The 23,815-nt window shown below is 35.0% G+C and overlaps 1 protein-coding gene across 1 annotated transcript; it reads left to right on the top strand.

Annotated features, from left to right (window-relative positions):
- Positions 1 to 9,877: 9,877 nt before the first annotated feature.
- Positions 9,878 to 11,119, top strand: LOC145675300 (E3 SUMO-protein ligase ZBED1-like). Its single transcript, XM_081745688.1, has one exon. The coding sequence runs from the start codon at positions 9,878 to 9,880 to the stop codon at positions 11,117 to 11,119; it is 1,242 nt and encodes a 413-aa protein (XP_081601814.1).
- Positions 11,120 to 23,815: the final 12,696 nt, after the last annotated feature.

Consider the following 23,815-nt stretch of genomic DNA (forward strand, 5'->3'; position numbering starts at 1 on the left):
TTCTTAGTTTCTGTCACTATCCGCCCCCTCCGCCCCCAAGGATTTTATAGCTCAGCTATAGCCCCTGTTGAAAAACAAATAGAAAAAAGAAAATTACCAGCAGCGACCGGAGAGAAAAGAACCTTGTTTCTGCTATTTTCTCACTCCCCGGTTGCCTCAATAATGCACTTGAATTTTAAATTAATATGAGCTACCGAAACAGTGACATAGGAAAGTTAAAGTACGGATTTTATCAACATTATTTCAGATGCGGAGAAAATTTTTAAAAAAGCAACGAGAAAAGATCCGGGGCTGAGCCCCGGCAACCAAAAAAGTACCGGGGCTGAGCCCCGGGAGGGACACTTCTGGATGGTACACTTTTGCCGTAAATTTCCATATGGGTGTACCATTCAGAAGTGTTCCTTACTGTACATAAAAGTTTGAGGCTTCTTATATTGTTATAGCCCTGTGCATACTAACTAGGGTTGCCAACAGCCCGTTATTATATATTGCGGTTATTTTTATTAAGGTCAGTGACCAGTACACACTATAAACTTCTTACCAGCCTCTTTATGACCACTATTTTGAAATTTATAATCTAGAATAAAACATTAAACACCCTAATTCTTTAACAGTGTCTTATTTGCAAATACAAATTTTCATTGTATTATACATTCGGTGATTTTTTTTAAAAAACCTAGGGCAGTTCTTTTCATGATTTTCATTTTGAGTTTAACATCCCTTTTAGCAGAGATGCTTATGAGTGTTCTTTTCATTTATTTAACAAGAAATTTGAAAATTAAATTTTATTGTGAAACATTGTTTTCGACAATAGATAAAGACAGGGACGGATCCAGAACCGACTTCTGGGGGGCGGTGGGTTGTCATACTGCTACTTTTAAAGGCTCCAAACTTTTGGATGGGTTTTATATATATATATAAAATAAGAAAGTTTTCTCTTCTGGGGGGCAATCGCCCCCTTCCCTGGATCCGCCCCTGGATACAGAAGTGTTTAATTTGTCATAATTGTGCGACATAAATATAGCGTGAGGATTTGTCCAAAATTGACACGTACAGATTAAGATACTATTTTTTCATCTCTCGATAGTTTTAAAGAAGTAGCAGTTACTGGTAAATAGAAGAAAATGATCGATACCACTTCAGAACACAATGTACCGGTATATATTACGCTTATAAGTGCATGTATTAAGGATATGCAGAATACGGGTCCTAATGCATTTTGGTGGTCGCTAACGCTTTCGCCTTCGGTGTGAGCGGTCCCGGGTTCGATTCCTGGTGGGGGCACTCGGTCGAAAAAGTGTAAAACGCTTTTCATGCCAGCCATCCTGAATGAGGTTTTTCTGGGTTTTCCTCATTCACACCAGGCAAATGCCAGGGTGGTACCTAACTTTAAGTCCCAGGCCACTTCCTTCCTTTCCCAATCCTTTCTACCTTCCCTTTTCCCGAATTGTGTGCTCGCCGAGGGACGCCATCACTCAAAACGTGAAGGGCTAAATGGCCTTAAATGCCGATAGCCCAGAAATCTAAATCCTTATGCATTTAGTCCAGGATAGTACATTTCCTTCCCATGGATGGGTTCGAAGAGAGAGACTTTTCACTTAGGCCTATATCACAGGAAATTTTGAGCGGGTGCCGGTAATTTTTTTTTCAGAGTTGGTAACCATAATACTCACCCATTTTAATTTTACGAAAGAAGAAGCATATATGGGGATGATGGGTAACATTATATGTTTGAAAACAGTTGCGCGTATACCTTACCAAAAAATTATATCCTTACTCTCATGCCCACCTGCAACGGGAGTCAAGGAGGACATTGCCCCCTGGATTATCAAAATTGGTTCGATTCCTCAAAATACATATCAAAACAAATTTGCTTATTCACACACATTACTGTAGTAAACTTACGCCATGAGCGTAAGTAATTGTTTTACATGCAGTAGAACTTATATTGTGTGTTTCACGGGGCTTGTATTTGCAATTTTGCTTGTTTGTCAGCCTCCCTCCCTGGAAAAACCCCGCGGGCGTTACTGCTTAAACTACTGGTGTTTAATATTGTGTGAGCAGTGATTTCATGGTGTGGCCTGAGGATACTGCACCAGAACGACGAAATTTCCGTGGGCATTTCTCTGATTGGGCTTAACCTCTGGGAAACCAGTATTTTAGTAGTACTGTACTACTTTCACTCGTTTCTTATTCAGTTTCTCCGGGGAGACTCTTCTGAAATCGTCAATGTGTATGTGTGTGTGTGTTTGGGCATGTACCATCAGTTGTGAGGGGAACAATGACGAGGGTCATTAAAATAGTTACAAGGCTCATTTTATTATAGAACGCTATTCTCACAAAATTTTATTTACACTATGCATGAAACACTCTCATGTGAATGCATTTGTCCCATCTACTTTTGGAAAATAGCATGGAATCAGTTTTCCGAAAGCTTGTTTCAGGTACCCATCGAAGACTTGTTGAAGCTTTGAGGTAGTGTTGGGTAAATTACTTGTAAAAATGTAACGCGCTATAAGTTACTTTACTTTCCCTTACTGAATATCGTTAACAGTAAGGGAACGTTACTTCCCCTACAAAAGTAACTGTTACCCTACTTCGAAAGCAAGACAAGTAACGCGTTACTTTTATGTCCGGAACTTTGAATATAATCATATACAAAAAAACATTATTTTAATTAAATTTTTCCTACTACTATCACTATTATTATTATTATTATTATTATTATTATTACACATTCTGATTTTTCCCGATCGTAATAAATGTTTAGAACTGTAGGTTGATAATAGTAGCGCTGCTATATCCCTTCATGCGGACAGTTTAGGCTTGTTCATCAGCGTTAATTATGGCACCCATCAAACATATCTACAGTAATAGCAACAATAAACAATGCGCTATTATTGAAATGCTATAATACACTGTAAAAAAAAATTGTATGCGTAAACTGCAACTTTTGATCACATCTTTTACATTTGTATATGTGTGCAACAGAAGGAGTAAGAAGCGTGTTCAAAACGTGTGAGAAATGTCAACGACTTGCACCCTTGGAAGTTTCTGCACATTTCTCACACAATTTGTCACAATTGCACTCCTGTTGCACGCATATATATACGTGTGTGTGTGTGTGTGTGTGTGTGTGTGTGTGTGTGAAAAGAAGTAATTAAAAGTCGTTACAGTTTACGCGTACATGACTTTTAGGGATTATCCCAAAAAATGATCAAAAGATTACGATTTTGGGCAAGAACTTTAGGAATGATCAAAAAAACGCATCAAAGGATTGCGATCTTGGCTAATAATTAGTTTTCGGATCAGGGATCACAAAATTTTTGAACGGCCCCTAAATCGAGTTTTCGTTTTTTTTTTTTTTACGGAATGAAAAAAAATGAAATCTTTGAATTTTACGTCCCAAGGTTATGTCGGTTAGTCTAAAGGAGACAGTGATGATGAGTAATGGATGAAATCGTGGAATGAAGAAAGTGGGAGGAAACGGGAGAACCCACGCACATGGTGTTTGCCCACCACAAAGTTCACTTGACGGGCTCCTGGGATCGAACCCGGGACCCCAAACACCAGAGGTAAACGCTCTACCACTGAGCCACCGCGGCCCCCCTTTTACGGAATGAGCACATTATACTGAGTTAAGAGATAGTTTGGGTATGTCTATACTGCATGTAGTTCTCCAGATATAAGGCATACAAGAAATTTTTTTATTGAAATATATTGGATATTTAGATCCAAAAATTGTGGGATTTTTTTTTACAGTGTCTGTGTTGCACTATTAGTAGTTGCTATAGCATTTTGTAAACATGTTTATTTACAAATAAAAATATTTTGAAAAGTAAGATGTATATACAGTGGCGTATTTAGGGATGCTTCCAGGCTTAAGCCCCCCGAAATCTTACTTACTATAGTAAAGTATATGTAATATCTTGCAGAATTTTCACATTTTCAGGCAAAGCACCTCGAAACAAAATCGTAAATACGCCACTGTATATATTAACCGCGATTCTTAATTATTAATTTATAAGGATAATCATATCCTATAAAACATTTTAGAATATTTTTTACGTCAAAGTTTTTACGTTTCGATGATTAACTTAAAACCTACTTATTCAAGTTGAAAGAGTATATAGTAGAAAATCACTATATTATTGTCACGATAACCAATCGACATATTACTTCATCTACTTCGACACTTCCTACTTCACCTACACTCAATATACATTTCGTTTTTTTAATCTCTTGAGAAAATGAAATCTTTTTTCTTACTTAATTGCTATTGAAACATTTTTTTCAAAGAAATTGCAACTTCCATAAATATAAACAAATCTCCATAAGTATAATCAGAATAGCACTAAACAAAAATGAAGTATTGAAGAAAGTATTAATATAGTATTAGTAAGAGCACGTGTAAAGAAATTATTAACATTTGGACAATAGCTTTATCCGCAATGCTTGTGTGGGTACTGTTACTCTAGAAATAATAATAATAAAAAAGCTTCAGATGTTTCTTCAAATATGTAGACGAACTCCTGCCTATTGATAAATATTTCCCGCCGATACACTTCAGACATTTTCTTTTAAATTATGTCCTCATCCTCAGCTTTTAAGAAAAAGTATTTTTTCAAATATTTTCGTTAAGGAAAGCTAGACTATCATTGCACTTGTAGTTCACTCACTGAATGTATTGATTTAGAGCTGTAAAAATCTACTTCAAAATCTTCCAGGTGCTCGGCTTGCAATCAGTACACGTGATTTCCCTGAGGTTATACTCCCCTTCTGAAACCAGCAAGTGGCCCTAAGATCTTATGTGTTTCTTTGTGTGTCGGTGACTGTTGGTCACTGACAGTTCATGATGCTCCATTGCTCCATTCTAAGAAATTTACAACAGGAAAGAAAACAAAGATTTGTTTCCGGAAAACCATACATATTATTGTACTCGTCCGAAATGTAACGCAAAAAAACTAAAGCAAACTAGGTATATTCCTTAGAAATTTGTGACGCGTTACCGTTACAGTTACTTTGGAAAAAAGGGCTTAGCGGAATAAGGATGTGAAAGCTTCCCCAAGCATATCTGCACCAAATTTACAGTATCGATTAACATTTTGAGAAACTCGGTTTCCAAAAGTTTCAGCCCCCCAAGCGCTTTTGGAGGGGTGTTAGAAGGGGGAAGGAAAATTGAAATTATTATTTTTTCTCTCCTAAACGGCTCAACTGATTTGCATGAAAAAAAGATGTTAGGTGTTCTCAGCAAGAGAAAAGTCGGAAAATATTTTTTTTTAATATTTTGAGGTTGATAATTGGTATTTTTTCGAAATTTTCAAAAAAAAGTAGATACTAACTGTGACACCCACCATTTTTTGCCAGCTTTTTCTTGAGAGGGTCCCTAACAACATATATTGTTTTCATTTTGTTCGCAAGTGTACCTCATAGTGAAAAAAGGCAAATATACATAGGTCAGCATCTATGTGGTATACGTATGATACGCACTGTACACCACTAGGATAGCCAATACCTTTGAATAGGGGAGGAGATGAAGTTGTTATAACATTAGAATCTTATGATAACAAGTATTTTTTGTCTTAACGGTAATTGGTCTCTGAGGATGAAGGGGATTCTCGACCATGTTCACACCTCCTTTGCCTACACCACTGCTGCACATCAACTGAAATAATACATTCCCGCATTTTGTGTTAATTGTGCACATAATCAATGTTCTGTGATACATATAGATCTTTCTTTAGTAATTGTTCTTTTTTTGTAACAGTTGGTTAATAATATGCCTGTTGTTAATAGCTATTCATGTGTTTAGTTTGTTTCGATGGTATTACTGTATACGTGTGTTTAATATGATCAAATAAAGAATGAATAGAAAGAAATTAATCCTCATCATTGTTTCCGTCCAATATTGGAACAATTTCGGTTTTCGTGAACAGAACTGTTGGCTGCTGTTCTCACGTTGCTGCTATTTTGTATTATTTATCATATGCGAGGTACTTATCGAAAATCATTCGACCCGAACGAAAGAAGTTCTACATTCTGACTGTTTGTACTTCAAGTAAGTTACATTGGTTTATCACACACAATATTTTCTAGACCGATACTTCGGTCAGAATCATAGTGCTTTCTCCAAAGTAGGGTCACGATGGCTTAGTAATAGAGCGCTTACTTCTGGTGCGAGATGGACCTCGTTCGATCCCAGGTTATAAAAGTTCGTGGTGGATACCATCGTACCAGCGAGTCTTCTCGGGATTATCTGTTTTCACTTACATTCTCATTTTACGAATTATTTTCCAATAATTAGCTTCCATCTATTACCTGTCTGTATTATTGGATCAGATTTGAGTTTAGCATTTCTTCGGTAGCAAAGTTATATGAGCCAGGAGCTACGAATTAACGTGATATTCAAATCGCTTGCGTTCCTGCCGGGTCTCCTGTGCCAAAGTCCCGTATGCTACCCACATAGCCGTGAGTGATTTCTCTGTCTTCTTTAGCCTAGAAGGCATAATATTTAAACGTTTTGGATTTCATATTATTTCAGTTCTTCCTCGATAGCCAATTCTGTACTGAGACAAAGTAGATCAATCAAATATACTTATCTTTCCTTTTTCGAATTCTAACGAGGTTCTTGTAGCTTGGACCGCGTTCTAAGACTTTTGTTTGTTGAAACATCGTCTTTAGTTTTAGTTAGTTTCATCGTATGTCATTATACTCAACGTTTAATAAAATATCCCAGGATTTCTTCAATTTCTTTGGGGTGACCCTTGCTCCCGCCCTGTACCACATCGAGTTGTGTATTAACCCATTAACGCCGAAATTATTTTTTGTTTTTATTTTCGGTGAAATTTGTAATTTTGAGTTATTTAGGTGTAAAGACCATTTACGAGAAATTTTGAGTTCGTGACGTAAGCGGTTTTGTTGGGGTGCCCCGTGATCATATGAACACGCTAGGCGTTTAAGTACTTTCGTATATCATGATTAAGTGGATGCCCTGTTAAATTATTAAGACATATGGAAAAGAAAAGAGACATTTACTGTCTTAGAAATTGTTACACTTTAGAAGACAAAAATAAACACAGTATTTGGACTATGGAATTGTCAGGTTATGGAGCCCAATATCTATGGGACTTTATGGAAATTAAAATAAAATGGTAGCCGCACAAACCCATGCTACATTTGAAACATTTCGTAGGTACTGTGTTTGAACAGAGTGTACTTGCACAACGTTTACGCTTACACCGAACAACTAAGTGGTTTCTCCCATAAAGACAAACGTCATCCCTTACATGGTGTTGTTGACTGCTGGACTCAGAAATATCTGGAAGCCCTGCATCTAATAGAATGGCTTTATAATTTTGCAAATAAGTTTTCTACAATATGACTTGCAAATTCTAAGTGTGAGATGCCTATTCTGGTTTTTCTCAACATTAGCCATGCGATTCCTGCGATACATCAATCATCCAAGAGAGAGGCGCCCACCACCACATTTTGGACGTGATTCTAATTATATAATATGAGATATCCTGGTCCATTTGATCAGTAAGTTTCATGTGCTTGCTAATATTCTCCGAATTCATACGAACGAGTACTTTCTATTTTCATTTTGGAAATTTTGCTCATTAAAAACAGGTTGAACTCCGTTACACGTATGCAGTTGTAACGACAGAGTTGTTACATCATCTTCACCAAGTCGAGTATTATTTGTAAAAACAACTTCAGCATGACTGGTAAGTTGGCGCCCTGTAATTTTGTCCATTTCCATCCCCCTTTCCCGAATCTTCATCCGAAAAGACGTTAGGTCTCGGAGGTTTAGCATGTCTTGCATGTCATGCACGTCATCCGATTTTAAAATATCAAGAATTTGTTGAAGTGAAAGACCTGTGTATCTAAAGGGAAAACCATAGAATTACCAGTAACAGGTGTTGCAAAATAATAATAATAATAATAATAATAATAATAATAATAATAATAATAATAATAATAATAATAATAATAATAATAATAATAATAATAATAATAATAATAATAATAAAAATAATAATAAAGTAAAAAGAATAGAGTAAGTCAACTGAAAGCATGTACAAACTGTTCTAAATTGATATACCTGCAAAATTGTACTGTATTATTGACACCTATACGTACGTACGTAAGAGAGAAGCTACTTAAACGCCTTGCGTGTTCATATGATCACACTGATGGAAAACGTCAATGGCCATGACCCAAATATTTTCAGATGAGTGAAATGTAATCTGTAACAACTTTTGACATCTCTAAAACATAAGCCAGCCGAAAATAACTTGAAAGAATAAGATATAAGATTGTATTTTAATACTTACTGCGAGGACGATGCTATTTTTCTTGTATTTCTGGCGCGTTGCGGGTATCTGTACCTCTAGGTTACATTCACGCATCAATGTGGAATTTGTTTTGTCTGTATATCGTTAACAGAACCTTCTCCTAGTAGTCAACACACAAAGCGTAAAGAAACCACTGAAAGTATGTTATACAAGGCTTATTTTCATAAATACTAACTGCTGTGATCATATGATCACGCACGGCGTTAATGGGTTAATGGAAACTACGGCTAAAAATAATAAACATTCCCTTTCCCCCAACTTCGATCCGACATTTTGTTTTCGAGTTATGGCTTTTTTTTTTGCATCTTCCGACAGATTTTTGGCTGGTCATAGTACCGAAAAGAAGTATTTGTACACCCAGGTTGGTCTATACCTTTTGTCTTATCTTGGTGTCAGGAATCTGCTCCCAAACGTTGTCAGTGTTGTTTTGAAACACTGTATATTTCTATATATTTCTATCCTGTTTCTGATTAGCTCCTGTCTGCTAAGCACTTTCCAGTTTTCCCAAAACCAACCAACCAAAAGTGAACTACATCCACTTCATCGTCCCCCCCCCTATGATTTCTTGTTGGATAGTACTTATTAAATATTTATATTGTAGTTGACAGAAATTGAAAATATTGATTAAAATATCTGGTTAAAATGCTAGTAGAGGAATTCTCTCTTTAGTGCTAAAATTCCCTCCTTGTATCTTGGCGCCATTTTAGGCGAGAAAGGATTAGGCAAGATGTGAATTCCCATCTCACCTAAAATAGCTGATATTCTTCTCTTGGAGATAACAGTGACTGATAAATCGTTAGGCGAGGTGGAATGGAATCTCTTTTTCTATGGAAGATATTTTTCCTTCTCTGATAACTTACTACAAGGATGCTGGTGACCAGAACGCCATCCAGTTTCCCACCACCGTAATTTCAAGACAGCGGAAGTACGAACAAATCTCCTGAGGCAAATTTGTCAGAACAACTGTTGCATGCATACCCACTTAGTGGCTTGATGAGTCAAATAGTAATACACTAAAAAAAGTTTCAATGCTTATATTCATAATTTCTTTACTTTTGTCTTTAAAATAATTTTATATTTAATTTCTTCATAGAATTACATTGTGATTTTGCTTAAACATAATATTGTTTCATTTTCTTTTTTAACAGTACCTTTGTGGAAGCTTCCTATTCGGATAGTTCTGAAGATTCTCCTGGACTTTCAGACTGTGTTGAGGCCACAAATATATCAGAAGATACTACTGTGAAAGTTTCCTGTGAAACTGTCACCAATGACGAAACGCGTGATGATGTAATTAGAGTTCCTCAAACACACAATAAAAAGCAAACGTATGAACAAAGATCAATAGTAAAGTATCTTAAAAATAGCTGGCCGTGCACACCAGAACATGAAGAACAGATTGCGAAAAGGATTGCAAACATGATAGTAACAGATCTACTCCCAGGAAAGGGTTTCGGGAGTTAATGTCCTTTCTTGAACCAAAATATAGCGTACCGTCTAGGCGGACACTATGGAGACGCATGCATCTTCTTTATTCTGAACTGAAAGAGCAAGTACAGCAGAGGCTACAGGGAGCAGAAGTAGTTGCTTTAACGACAGATATATGGACGTCTCGAGCAACAGATTCTTACATTACAGTGACATGTCATGCTCTGTATAAGAACTTCTGTACAGAAGATTTTGTTCTCAAGACAATTGAACTAGAAGAACGATATACAACTGAAAATGTAGCTAATGCTATTAAACTGTGTATGGAGGAATGGTGCATCAAAGACAAAGTAGTTGCATTAGTTCACGACAATGCATCGAATATGATTAATGCTGGACGTTTGTTGCCGGTTTACAATGTATCATGTTTGGCACATACATTGCAGCGATCCATACTGACCAGTTTAGAGAAAAGCGAGGTAACAAATATAATTTCAATCTGTAGCAAAGTGGTAGGGTATTTCAAACATAGCACTACTGCTTCAGTCGCACTTGAAAAGAAACAAGAAATTCTGAAGTTACCAAAGCATCGCCTTATTCAATATACAAAGACTCGCTGGAACAGTGTATATTCGATGATCGAACGGTTGCTGGAACAAAGAGAAGCAATAATTGCAGTAGTCTCTGATAGAAATGTCACTAGGAATTTACAATTAACTGAAGACAAGTGGCAAATCATGGAAGATATCGTTCGAGAACTAAAGCCACTGCAAATGGCTACAACAGTTATGTGTGATCAAAAGTGTTCCATTTCTTTTGCTTTACCATTAGGCTATGGTCTTATTTCTAACCACCTGAAGGAATGTCCTTCAGATTCTGAAATTGTTAAGAACTTGAAATCTTCAATATCAGTTGACTTAGGAAAGCGTCTTCAGCTCGATGCATTATCCGATTCTGAATCATCTGATTTTTTGTCAAATAGTGTTCTGAAATGTTACCTCTTAGCAGCATTCTTGGACCCAAAGTACAAATCATTACCATTTCTGAATTTTAAAATGCAAACAAAGATCCATAGATTGGTTCATGATATGCTCGCAGAATCTGAAGGATCAGAAGATGATTTATCACAGCAATCGTCCGGTGGGTCATCAGCATTAGACTATTTGCTTGGAATATTTCCATCGTGTTCAAAAAGTCCTAATGTAACAGATGAGCTTACTCTTTATAAATCAAATCAGTGTCTTTCGCAAAGTGGCAACAGCCTTGAATGGTGGAAACTTAACGAACATCTGCTTCAAAAATTAGCATGTCTTGCTAAAAAAAATTCATTGTGATTCCAGCAACTTCAGTCGAATCTGAACGAGTATTTTCACTTGCTGGTAATATCGTTACTGCCAGTAGATCTAGACTTCTCCCTGAAAATGCAAATATATTAATATTTTTGAACAAAAATCTAAAAACTATCGCTTGCAAACCACAATAGGTTGGCACAAGTTGCACTGGCGAATTAAATTTTAAATAAAAAAACGCTTAAAATGCAATATGCAAACACGATTTCACAATCAAACTCAACTCGTAAAATTTATGTTTAGTGAAAGTTTGATAGTTTTTCTTAAGCTATATCAATCAATACAATTTTAAGATTCCTTTCGGCATATTTTCTTACGTTTCTTTTCTTGTTTTGAATTGATAGAATTCACTAGTGTTTATCTAATAAAAGTCGTTGTCCTTAGGGTTTATTTTATGTAGGTTTAGTTACTGGCGTAAGTAAAGTATTCAATTTTAGGTGAATGAATATAATTATTTGATATCTTTCTTTAGTTTTTGATAACATTCTATTATTCTCCAATTGAATGTTACTGAACATTTTTGAACTTGCTTCATTAAAAAAAATAGAACTACAACTGTCCGTTAACTTATAACTTTCGCAAAATATGGAAATTTGAAGCATGTAGTTTGATTGATGCTACTTAAGCAGTGTCGCAGATCGAGAAATTTCGTCGATTTCTGCAATGAATTTTAAGTTGACATGGGACAAAGTATGTATAAAATACAGAATGAATACGGTAATTTTCATCAAGTACAAATTAAACCCATAATAAATAATAATGTCCATCCATAACGTTTTCTTATTTCAATTAACTGTTTCTAACGCTTTCAATCTCAATGAATCAATGCATACACATGCAGTTTGTATTTGTTTTTGTTTGACTAGTATTGGCGGATGGCAAATGCTTCAGCTGCAGATAAGTTTAGGGAGCTTATATCTCAAACTTTGGTTTAAGCTCAGGGTGAGAACTGCAGCACCTTTTTTTCCGCTGCGTAAGTAAACAGAAGTGTAGTCCTTGGTTCTATTGACGTATATGATGCATGTGAAATATTTGCATAGGGCTTTATTATTTCGCCGCATATACGGTACGTTACTGGATAATGAAGTAAGATAAGAGTAATATTAGTAATTTTACATTGTTATTGAAACTTGTAACAGAGGAGAAGCGCTTTGGCTAATTTTGATCTAATGTCGTTAAGAAGAATAAAGGTATGATATATCCATGAATCTGTGAGATGTATTTCAGTTTCCTCTTTTGGTAAATTTTGGCAAGTTTATGTAATTTATACATTATTTCAAATAATGACATTCCCAGGCTTGTGATTATAAATTTGCATGCAAACAAAAACATTTGTATATGTAAAGAAGCAGTTCTTGTTTTCGTTATCAGTGCATTTTTAGGACAAAAGCTCAGTCGTCTAAAAATGACTTTCAGAGCTTCATATTGTATCTTCGTGAGTGATTGTAAAATTTATTAAGAAATCTGGTTGCTGGACACTACTTGTGTATAATTATCAATTTCTTGTAGTGTATTTTTTTCCTGTGTGAAGTATTTTTGAAAATAAAATAAGTAATTACATAGTACAGCATTACTATATTTAGAAAGAAACTTTTTCATAAAATGAAATACCAACTTCATTTCTTTGTAATGAAAAAACTTGATGTATTTCGAGTTTTAGAAACTTGATGTATTTCGAGTTCACAAATTTTGTCAATGTCAACGCGTGTTCTTTTATCTTGCTTTGATTCTAGATGTAGAAAGTTTGAATTGAAGTATATATCTATTACGTATGTATCTTCTTAATAAACTTATAAAGTGTACCAACAGTATATATAAACATTTAAAAACAAAATAATTCAGCTCTTGTATCTTTCAACACAAAACTCCACAATTTGCAGACAAATAAAACCGGTTTTCAAGTTTCTAAATAGTTTTGTATTTATTTCGTACTTTCTTTCTACTTGTTTAAGAGCATGTAGATTAAGAGATAATATGAGCAGCAAATTTAAACGCATAAAGAAGTATGAAGGTACTAGCAACCCACGCAGACAGGAATATTTTCTCAACCAAAACAAAATATTTTCGTTGGTTTCCAAAAGTTTTTCCTTCTCTCGAGATTTCCATGCTGGTTTCCCCAATGTATTCCGAATATTTCCCGAAAAAATTTTTCCAAAAATGTTTTGAAAACATTTTAGAAATTACCGAAAGTACATTTTGAGAATGCTCGCCGGAAAGTAAATCCAAGAAAATATTTACAAAATGTATTAGAAATATTGTATTGGATATAATGTAATATGTTTTCACTGTTGAGAAGGAAAAATATTTTTGAAATGATACTAAAAATTTTTTTCATATATGATATGGCAAACAATGAAATGAAATATATTCCATATATTCAAAATATGTTTTCCAATACGATATTTGCAATATTTTCTATTTTTACGAGAAAACATATTGAATATATATTTTAAAAAACGTTTAAAATATTTTAAAAATAAATTATTTCGTAATATAATAAATAATTTTCAGAATTTTTTTAAAAAAATTACTTAATTTTACGAAATAATTTTAGTAATATATTTTCTTATAATTAAATAATTATATTTTCTCTTATAATTAAATAAAATATTTTCGTATAATATTTTATTATTACTTCCAGAATATTTTTTTTCGAATTTTTAATATAAAACTTTAAAACAGGAAAAAGAAAACATGTTAAAAATGAATAGGAATTGTTTTCTGTTGTGTTTTGGAAAATATTTTGTGTTTTTAGTGGACAACATTTTCTGATATATTATAGAAACATTTTTACATTGTTTTCAGAATATACTGAAGATAAACATATTCCTTGTTATATCTGAAAAGTACTCCAAATGTTTACCGGAAATGCTTTTTAACCCTGCAGTGGTCGCTTGCGGACTCTCAGTCCGCAGTCAACAATGGTTGATTTTTTTTCCCGCGCAAATCACCCCTCCCCCTTCCTGTTTTTCATACCTCCCAACAATCTGCTTCTGCTTATCAGTACAGAGTTGCACTTCGAAGCGTGCACTAGTGTTGGAGATATTAGGTAATGCGGAGCGTGAGTCCGCAGCGACCATTAACGTCAGCTAAATATAGTGGTGACCAGAAAGATGTGGGAAAGCTCAGTGGGAAATAAATATAAATATGACGAAGAAAAAACGTATCCAGCGTTTGTTGGATGAGTGCTCAGTCAATGGAAATGATACCGTGTATGAAGATGAGAGAGAAAACGACAATTTGACTACTGAAATCATGGACACGGACACCGAACAGGAAATATCTGATGAAGAGAAAGTGCCACATAGCAAGCAGGTTAGTCCATTATATCTGGGGAAAGATCAGAAGACAACGTGGAGTGTGCACATACCCCCGAAAAACGTAAGAACAAGATAAATGAACATAGTGACGCATTTACCAGGTGTAAAACAAGTCACGAAGGATTTGAAAGACCCACTCGAAATTTGGAAATATTTTTTTCCGGAAGAAATAATGAACGCTATTGTAGACAATACAAACAAAAAATTGCACTTGTAAGACAAAACTATACGCGTGACCGAGATGCAAAAGAAACAGATGTTGCTTAAATTCAGGCCCTAATTGGCCCGATATATTTAGCAGGCGTTTTGTAATGCAGTAGGCTTAACGCTGAAAACCTGTGGCGAACGGATAGTACGGGCGTAGAAATTTTCAGACTCACTATGTCTCTATCCAGATTTCGATTTCGTTTACGTATGTTAGGTTTGATGATCCCGCAACTCGTGAACAGCGCAAAGCTCAAGATAAGTTAGCTGCGATTAGATTCGTTTTTGACACATTTGTTCAAAAATGTAAAACTGCTTACACACCTTTCGAGTTTGTAACCGTGGATGAAAAACTTGAGGCATTCAGAGGAAGATGTGCATTCCGCCAGGATATTCCTAGCAAACCTAATAAGTATGGAATTAAAATATTTGCTCTTTGTGATTCAAAAATGTACTATACAAGCAATCTGGAAATATATGTTGGCATGCAGCCTCCGGGACCTTACCGAGTGGATAATTCACCGTCATCTGTGGTTGAAAGACTTTGTGAACCAATAAAAGGGACGGGCAGAAATGTCACCACGGACAATTGGTTTACGAGTGTGGAACTAATGAAGACCTTAAAAGTAAACTATCGATTGACATTGCTGGGTACCATCAGAAAAAAACAAGAGACAACTACCCCTTGAATTTTCAAAGCCAGTTAGTCGTCCCAAGGGATCATCGATGTTTACTTTCCACGAAGATTGTACCTTGGTGTCATACATTCCCAAGAAGAAATGTTCTCTTGATATCAAGTATGCACCATGATGACAGTGTTGACGCCGAAACTGGAAAACCAGAAATGATATTTACACAATGAAACTAAACGGGGTGTTGATATGGTGGACAAACTATGTTCTGTCTATGACTGTGCAAGAAACACTCGCAGATGGACGATGGTTGTGTTCTATTCTATGCTCAACATTGGAGGCATAAATTCTTACATTATTTACAATGCGAACAACTGTGACTTGTGTGTTCCTCGACGAGAATTTTTGAAATGGTTGTCCCTACGAATGGTAGAGAGCCTTCTGAAAATTAGAGTAACTGTCAGCAATATTTCCGGCAGTCTGAAGAACCGAATTCATGAGCTTCTTGGAACGGAAGCTACTCAAAACTTACCTGAAACTTCCAATGGCGTCCGGGGAAGGTGCAGTAAATGCGACAGAAAGAAGAACCGAGCTACAAGGTATTTTTGCGTTCTATGCAAAACATTTTTGTGCTTACAACATTCATCAGTAGTGTGTAGAATGCATTGAAACTGCCTCGTGGGAAAACTAAGTGATTGGGAAAATATTAAAGAATGTAATTGTATCTACAACATGCGTAGTTTGTATTGAAAGGCCTTCATAGAAAAAAATCAGTGTTGACGGAAAATGTTAGACTTTTTTTGTGAATGACACTATAATACAACAATATGCATACTCTCTCTTTTATATTGTATACGCTCTGAGTTACAATAATGCTAAACAATTGGGATTTTAATTAAATTTTATCACGTAAAACATGTTTTGTAACTTATTCTAAAGCAACGATTTACTACAAGAAAATTAAATAAACAGAAATACGCTAGCGATAAATACAATCACTAAATCAAGTGATGAAATAATAATAGTTTCATAACGAGTGTTTTCGTGAAGGTGAATATTTTTTCAATAAAATAGTTAATATTCTTTGCGATTTTTGTAATATCATTTATTTAATATGCAATTAAAAACATTAATTTACCTACGGAGTGTCAGTCCGCAGCGACTACTCATGTCATAAAATGAGCGCGACTACAGCAGGGTTAAAAAATGTTTGGAAAACATTTTATGAAGTACAGGAAGTACATTTTAAGAGCGTTAGCAGGAACATAATGTAAGGAAAATTTTCATAAATTTTACTACAAATTTTGGGCGTTATGCAGAGACGTTCTGACGCGTGATTTTGCCATACTAAAGAGTTCGACTAACATATGGTTCCTGCAGTAGTCAGGCTTTTATTATGACGCTAATCATACGTCAAAACGCCTCTGCATAGGGCCTATTGTGTTAAATGTAATGTAATATGTTTTCAATGTTGAGAGAGAAAATGTTTTCAAAGTAATACTAAAAATGTCTTACATACATGATAAAAAAGGCAGAATAGGAAATGTAGTCCATGTAGCATGCCCATGTCCATGCTCTGCTACATTGAGTTGGAGCTGCCTGTTTTTTGGAACACTCTGTATATGCTGGTCTCTGGATGTGAAATGAAAATATGGACTAATGACAAGAAATGAAAGAAAGAAAGAAAAATGTATAATATCTGATTGTATAAATTAATCCTAATTTTTTATTTTTCTCGTTTGAGAGAATCTATTGTGTTTGCCTTTTTTTAAAAAAAGAAGAAGTAAAATCTTAGGTAATGAGAAGAAGAGCGAAGGTTGTTGAAGCGAGTTTGTTTGTAACAAACTCAAGGTTAAATCGCGTGACGTAGTGTCTGGTCGTTTGCGCGTGGGCGGCTGCCTCGCTCGTGAGCCAGGTTAGTTGCTGGGTCGAACGTCCATCTGGAAGTACCTGACTGTTGTATTTGGTCGAATGTTTAATGGAGTATGGAGGAATATAAAGTTTGAAGTCGAATTCTTCTCTTCGTTTGAATTACCGGATCGGAATAATACGAAGTATTTATAAGTTATTGGTTTGGCGTTCTTTAGACACATCCGATTTCCTACCAAGTTTTCTTCTTTTAACTGAACTAATTGGGAACAGTAGAATCGAGTAGAGGTGATTGAGGACAGACGAATCCAATGGCAGAATAGAGCAGTTTGAAAATTGGTAAGTACAGACCTAGTTGTAGTTTCTAGGAACTAAACCCTGGTAACCTTGGATTGGTTAATTAACTAACAGTTGACTAATACATTTTTTCCTTCTAACACAAGTAGAAGTAGCTATTGTTATTATATTTAAAACTTGGTATGAAAATAATTCGTAATTTGATATCGAAAGAAAAATTGTATTTAGCGTTCCATTATAGTCTTTTTGAGATTTCCATTGAGAAATTAAATTTTGCGTCGAATTAAATTTTCTTTTTTCTTGCTTTGCGAGTTTGATAGTTTTTCGCTTTATATTGTAATTAAAATATTTGGTCGAGTCACGGTCGCTTTTGACTAAGTTTCGACACTTTCTATTCCTGTTATTTTTTTTATTAACTTTTGTAATTGATAATAGCGTTAGGATTGTTCTTGTTTGGAATTATTTATTTAATCAAAGTATATTTAACTATTTTTCAAGCAATTTTCACCTATTATTCATTTGCATTTAAATTACTATTTTACTTTTCATAGTAAGAGGCTCATTCACAGAATTTAAATTGTTATTGTTAGTTTGTATTTTTTTATATAGTTATTTAATTGTAATAAAAAACCAATTGAATATTTTCTTTTATTTAAAATAATATTTAGTATTTGTAATCTTGATAGCCTTGCATTTTCCTTTGGGAGATTTGAAGCCTGCATTACTTGGGAGATTCCTTTTTTTTTATTTATGCCAGATATCAGAACCGTGTCAAAAGATAGTTTGGCTAAACTTAATCTTTGCTTATTTGTCTTAAATAGAATTAAGGTAGGTGTCAAACAATCCTCGGCACAAGGTTCGTTACAAGTTCGCACAAGGTTCGCCAATATTTTACAAACGTTTTCCAACATGTTATTTTCAATCGTTTCTATTGTTACGAGAAAACATATGAAACATAAGTTTTAAAATGTTTCGAATATTCAAAAATAAATTCGTTCGTAATATAAGAAATATTTTTGAAACGCCTATTCATTTTGTATGGAAACGGTTTTGTTACTTTCAATTGTAACTTAAATGAAATATTTTCATACATTATTTTAGAATTATTTCCAGAATATTTTATTGAATATTGAATAAAAAAAATAAAACAGATATTAATAATGAATAGAAACTGTGTTCCATCATATTTATGAAATATAGTTTGTGCTTTTAGCTAGTAATATTTTATGAAGTGCTTAAACATTTTGGTGTGTAGAAAATATCCCGTATAAATAAGATGGGAAATATTTTTCAGTTCCCCATAAAACCACTCTAAAGTTGGATATTTTTATTTTATAGTGATTTATTTATGTAACGCTAACGAAACCATGCAAGCATACAGCATTTTAAGTTTGTATTCCAATTCCAAGTACCTAAAATATGAGATTATAGGTCCAAAAAAGACCCATTTAAATATCATTGGGCTATTTAGCAACTCCCCTTTAGACCCCTAAAAATTAAAAATATCCACTTTTGGCAATTTTTCTATCTGAAAAGCTACAATCATGTCAAATTTAATCATTGTAGCCCTACAGGAAGTGCCCAATAATTTTGGGAGGTAAAAGGTGTTCCTTATAAATAAGATGGGAAAGATTATTCAGTTCCCCATTAAGCCACTCCAAAGTTAGAAAATTTTATTTTTAGTGATTTAGTTAGGTAATGCTAACAAAAACGAACAAACATACCGACTTTCAAGTTTTTATTCCGATTCCAAGTGCCTGAAACATGCGATTATGGGTAAAAAAAAAGACCCATTTAAATAACACGGGGAAATTCCTCGTTCCCCTTTAGACACTATAAAAATTAAAAATATTAACGTTTGGCAATTTTCCTATCGGTTAGTCCCAGAAAGCTCTAATCATTCCAAATTTCAACTTTCCACGTCAACCGGAAGTACCTCTTTAATTTATGTCAGTTCATGTAGTTTTATTTATAGTTAGGATGTGTCATTTGAATTGTTTCTTTCGTATGAATTTGTGTGTCTTCTTGTCTTAATTCATACAAATGTCGTGTTTTCAGGCTGAGCGTATTTAGGGTTTGTCTGCTGTGGGGGTGATTCTTCCGGGAGTTTGGAATACACCTTAGTCAAGTGGGGGGTCTGAGAGTTTCCCGCAGGGAATTGTTAATATAAAAGCTCGGTTTTTGAGCATTTTCGTGTATAATTCTGTATAATACAACATAAGAATATTTTTTTTAGAATGTAATTGGCGAAGGATCAAAGTCTCTCAATACCCCCCTCCGCCCCCCTAAGAAGGTCTTCGGTGGTTTTCAGCTATTATGTAAATAGCAGTGCAATCGTTCAGGCAACATACCGGCACTGTATTCCCAGCCGGTATGTCGCGTTAAAATCGTAATATATATATCCCAAGCCACGGGTCAGCGCTTCAGGTAGGACATTCGTTGAAACAAATATATTGAAATGTAAAGTAAGTCGAATGGAATTTATATGAAAGTAAAGAGTGAGTCAATAGGCGGTCGATATGAGCGCATTTTTCGACTCGGGAGAATGGCGGCACAATAGTGGTAAAGAAGTTGGCCAGCCGCCGACAGCTGCAAACCCTAATAGACTTTCTGGGGATGTCCCACCATAGCCCAGAGATGTCACTGGTACACTCATGTCCAAAATTATTGTCGCATGTCTATAAATATGTTGTTGTAGGAATATAATTTGATAACGAATTCGCCCGGTATTTCTTATAATAATAGTATGTGTATAATCGTCAAAAACGTGTATGTGGGAAATTTTGTCAAAAGAGCAGTCAATAAGAACAATAAAACGAAAATAAAACTTTCTTGTCAATTTAGCAACGTTTTGTTTCACTCATTCTAATTTTTGTATTTATAATTATTTTTTCTATGAAATTTACTACAAATATACATTTCCTGATTCTACACATAGTATCAGTATAAAAGTACACTGCAAAATCATTATCCAAATATATTCTTACAAGAAGAAAGTTATAGATATGCAACAATCACTTTGGACATAAGTGTACATTACTGAGAAATCTTAATGTTATTTTTTCCAAAATAACAAATGGTACATATCTAAGACGTCTCTGCGATATACCCAATTGTAGCCTACATCAAAAATTTTCTCATGAGAATATCGTAGTGACATTAGCAATCATTGTACTAATTGTAGCAGCATCAAACAAATATATTTTGTTAAAAATCTGAAAATTATGTTATCCTGACTGACATGACATAGACAGCTGTGTGGTTGTAAATTAGTATCGCCACAACAGCCGTCATTTGTTTATCAAAAGTACCAGCATTCCCCGCGCGCTACTTGAATTGGAGATGACTAACAACAAGAAGGGTTCGGGGCAATATTGCGTCTTTATAGGAGAGCCCATCTCGAACTCCAGTTTATTTTTCGACAAATGTTATTTTTTAGTTCTTGTTGGTGTGATACAAAGTTCTACAGTGTCGTCCTGAAGTCGGAGGCACTCCTTCAACACTAATGATAGTGAAGAAGAAAGAAAGAAATCGGTAAGTAAGTATAACGATCCTAAAATATTTTAGTTCACTTTAACTCTCTGTGGTTAAAGTGAATGAGTGCATATTATATTTTATCCATACAGGAATAGCGAATGCCGTGTGAATTAAATATTGAACGTTTTTTGTAAGCTGCAGAACATTTGAAAAGTATTGTGAATTAAATATTGAACGTTTTTTATAAGCTGCTGAACATTTGGAAAAGTATTCTATCTCTTGTCCGTATGAGAGTGACTATTCAATTCGGTATAAATGCCTATATTTTTTAAATTTGTATTTTTTCTTTATACATAAAATTTCGTGCAAGTTTTCTTTTGGCTAACCACTCGAAATAATAGTTGAAAAATTGATTCTTTCGTTCAGTTTTAGTATACGGATCCATAGTATAAGTAATAATAGGAGTAGGGCTAAGGGGTAGCAATAGGAGTAGGAAGGGGTTAGAAGCCCCGCATGGGTTCATTCGGTTCGGGAAGGTTTTAGAACGCAGGTCCCCCATATAGGTTAGTAGCAAGGTTGGTTCTTTTCTGTACCAAAGTTTAAATTTTAATTAAAAGAGTATTGCCGAACTTGTGAAGGCGGGTTAGAGAAATGCAGGGCACGTCGTTTTCTGTCTTTATTACAGCTAAATGGGAAGAGGGACCTTTGTTCTAGAACTTTACCGTTGGGTTCTGTTCTCGACATAAAATGGGAAAATTAGACTTCCCCAAGTTTTTCCGTACATTTTACAATCTGTGAATCCGTATAGTAAAATTGCACCGATTCTTTTACTCATTTCCTTCTTGTCGCCTAAATGATTTGCGCTAGGCGACTTGAAATATCTCACATGGCATAGATAAAATTCAAGAGAGGCATCGCAAGTAATTGTCGATAAATTATAATTATTCGGCAAGGCCCCCTTCCCATTTAGCTGTAATAAAGACCGAAAACAACGTGCCTTGCGGGGCTCTAACCGGCCTTCGCTCGCTCACGCTCGCTCGGCAATACTATTTCGATTAAATATTACATTGCACTACAGAAAAGAACCAACCTAGGTTCTATATGTGGGACTTGTGTTCTAGAACTTTCTCCAATTATTCTTTTATGATTTGCGTTTTTATATACGGGGCCGGATGTATGGCATAAAAACTAGAGTGCAAAAAATAAAAACCAATCTCTAGTAGCTGGCCGCTAAAAAGCATCAATGCCATCTAACAGAGTCAGCGCAGGACAAAGACGGGGGTTCCGAGCGAGAGCGAGGGGATGCCTTCAAAGAGAAAAGGTGAGTACATTACCATTTCAATGACATGTCATAAGAATTTTGCATACAGTATTACGTTTGGCGTGCCACTTGTTATAATTAATGAAGTATTATAATTATTAGGGTTCACTCCGGCAGAGTGTTCTACCGAAAACAAAGTTTATAGGTAAAATTCGATGTGAAACACTTTTCGTAAAAGAAGCAAGTGTGAATATAAATAATTTCTGTCAGTGGATATCATATTGAAATACATTTTAAACGGTAGTGAACGTATTCTGTATGTAACTATTTACTGAAGCAGAAGGGTGAAGAATGCAAGTATGCAAATAGGGTAGAAGCAAACTGAGGGAATTTCCGGTTTATACGTCGATTATGAACATCTGCGACTAACACACTTTTTTTTAATGTCTGATAAAGAGAGAAGAATTGTAAAGTTTCTGCAGAGTCATGGTATGATGAAGCGTAAAATCAAGTGTGTAAAGTGTGGAAAAGAAGTAAAAATTAAGGACAAGGGCAGTAACCCTACATTCACTATTTTTTGTCATAAAGGTAAGAAAGGAAGACAATCTAACACTAGTGTATCACTTTGTTTAAAGGATCGAAATTATTTTTTTTGTAGATAAGAATTATTACAGATATTTTAAGTGTTTTACCACATCCTCGTCTATGCCTATACCCCCTGTTCCTGACGTGCCTGCTACCTGCAGACGCACCCGCTTGCTGCCTCTCCGGGCCCCCCTGCTGTGCTTCTGTCTTGACTCGGTGAGATAGCATTCGTACCTTTTAGTTGGTTCGTGATTTATGCACTGTAGTCTTTAGAGCTCCCATTTAGTGCATGTTGTGCAAAAAGAAACCGGAAATTGGAAGGAATATGTCAAAATTTGGTAGAATCGTTTGCCTGTAGATCTTCCAAAATGCGGTGCGCCAATAGTAAATCAGCACCTAAAATTCAAAATTTTTAGTGACGACTGACTGATCCTCGCACAGGACAAACCGCTTAAGGTAAAAACTTGAAATTTGGATAGTACGTAGGATTTGTGACGTATGGTACCACTAAGGGAGGATTTTTGGGAATTCTATAAGAATGGGGGAATAAGCGGTGGAAAGTACTTTAATAATGTGGCGATATTTCTGAATCTCTTAGGCTTAGATACTTGAAGATTTATTTGTACTTGTCATTTAAAATAATTAGCCTGGTATTTCAGTTTTTTACACCAGCCTAGAATGGAAGAAAAGGGGCGGGACAGGGAATAAGGTGGGAGGTATTTTAATAGGATGGCCATTTCTCTAAATCCCATAAGCTTAGAAACTTGGTCTTTTGTGTTTAGGCTCATAATTTAAAATAATTTGAACGTCTTGCAGTGTTTTTTTAATATTTAATAAAATTCGGAAGTATTGAAGGGAAAAGAAAAAAGTTATGGTTTGAAGGTTAGAATCATGGAATTTGATATTTGGACTTCTCATTTAAAATAGATACGAAATTAAGCGTTCTATTTTTTAAATATATGTCCTAGAAGGGAAGAAAAGAGGCTTTGATGGCGATGGAGGGAGAAAGGAGATCGGAAAAATAAACAGACGTGTC

The sequence above is a fragment of the Thermobia domestica genome, chromosome 18, assembly GCF_964235325.1.
Source record: "Thermobia domestica chromosome 18, izTheDome1.hap1.1, whole genome shotgun sequence".
In the NCBI taxonomy this organism is placed as follows: domain Eukaryota; kingdom Metazoa; phylum Arthropoda; class Insecta; order Zygentoma; family Lepismatidae; genus Thermobia; species Thermobia domestica.

Bases quoted from the DNA above. Each gene is read 5' to 3' on its own strand.
- LOC145675300 (XM_081745688.1), top strand. From the start codon at position 9,878: ATGCATCTTCTTTATTCTGAACTGAAAGAGCAAGTACAGCAGAGGCTA.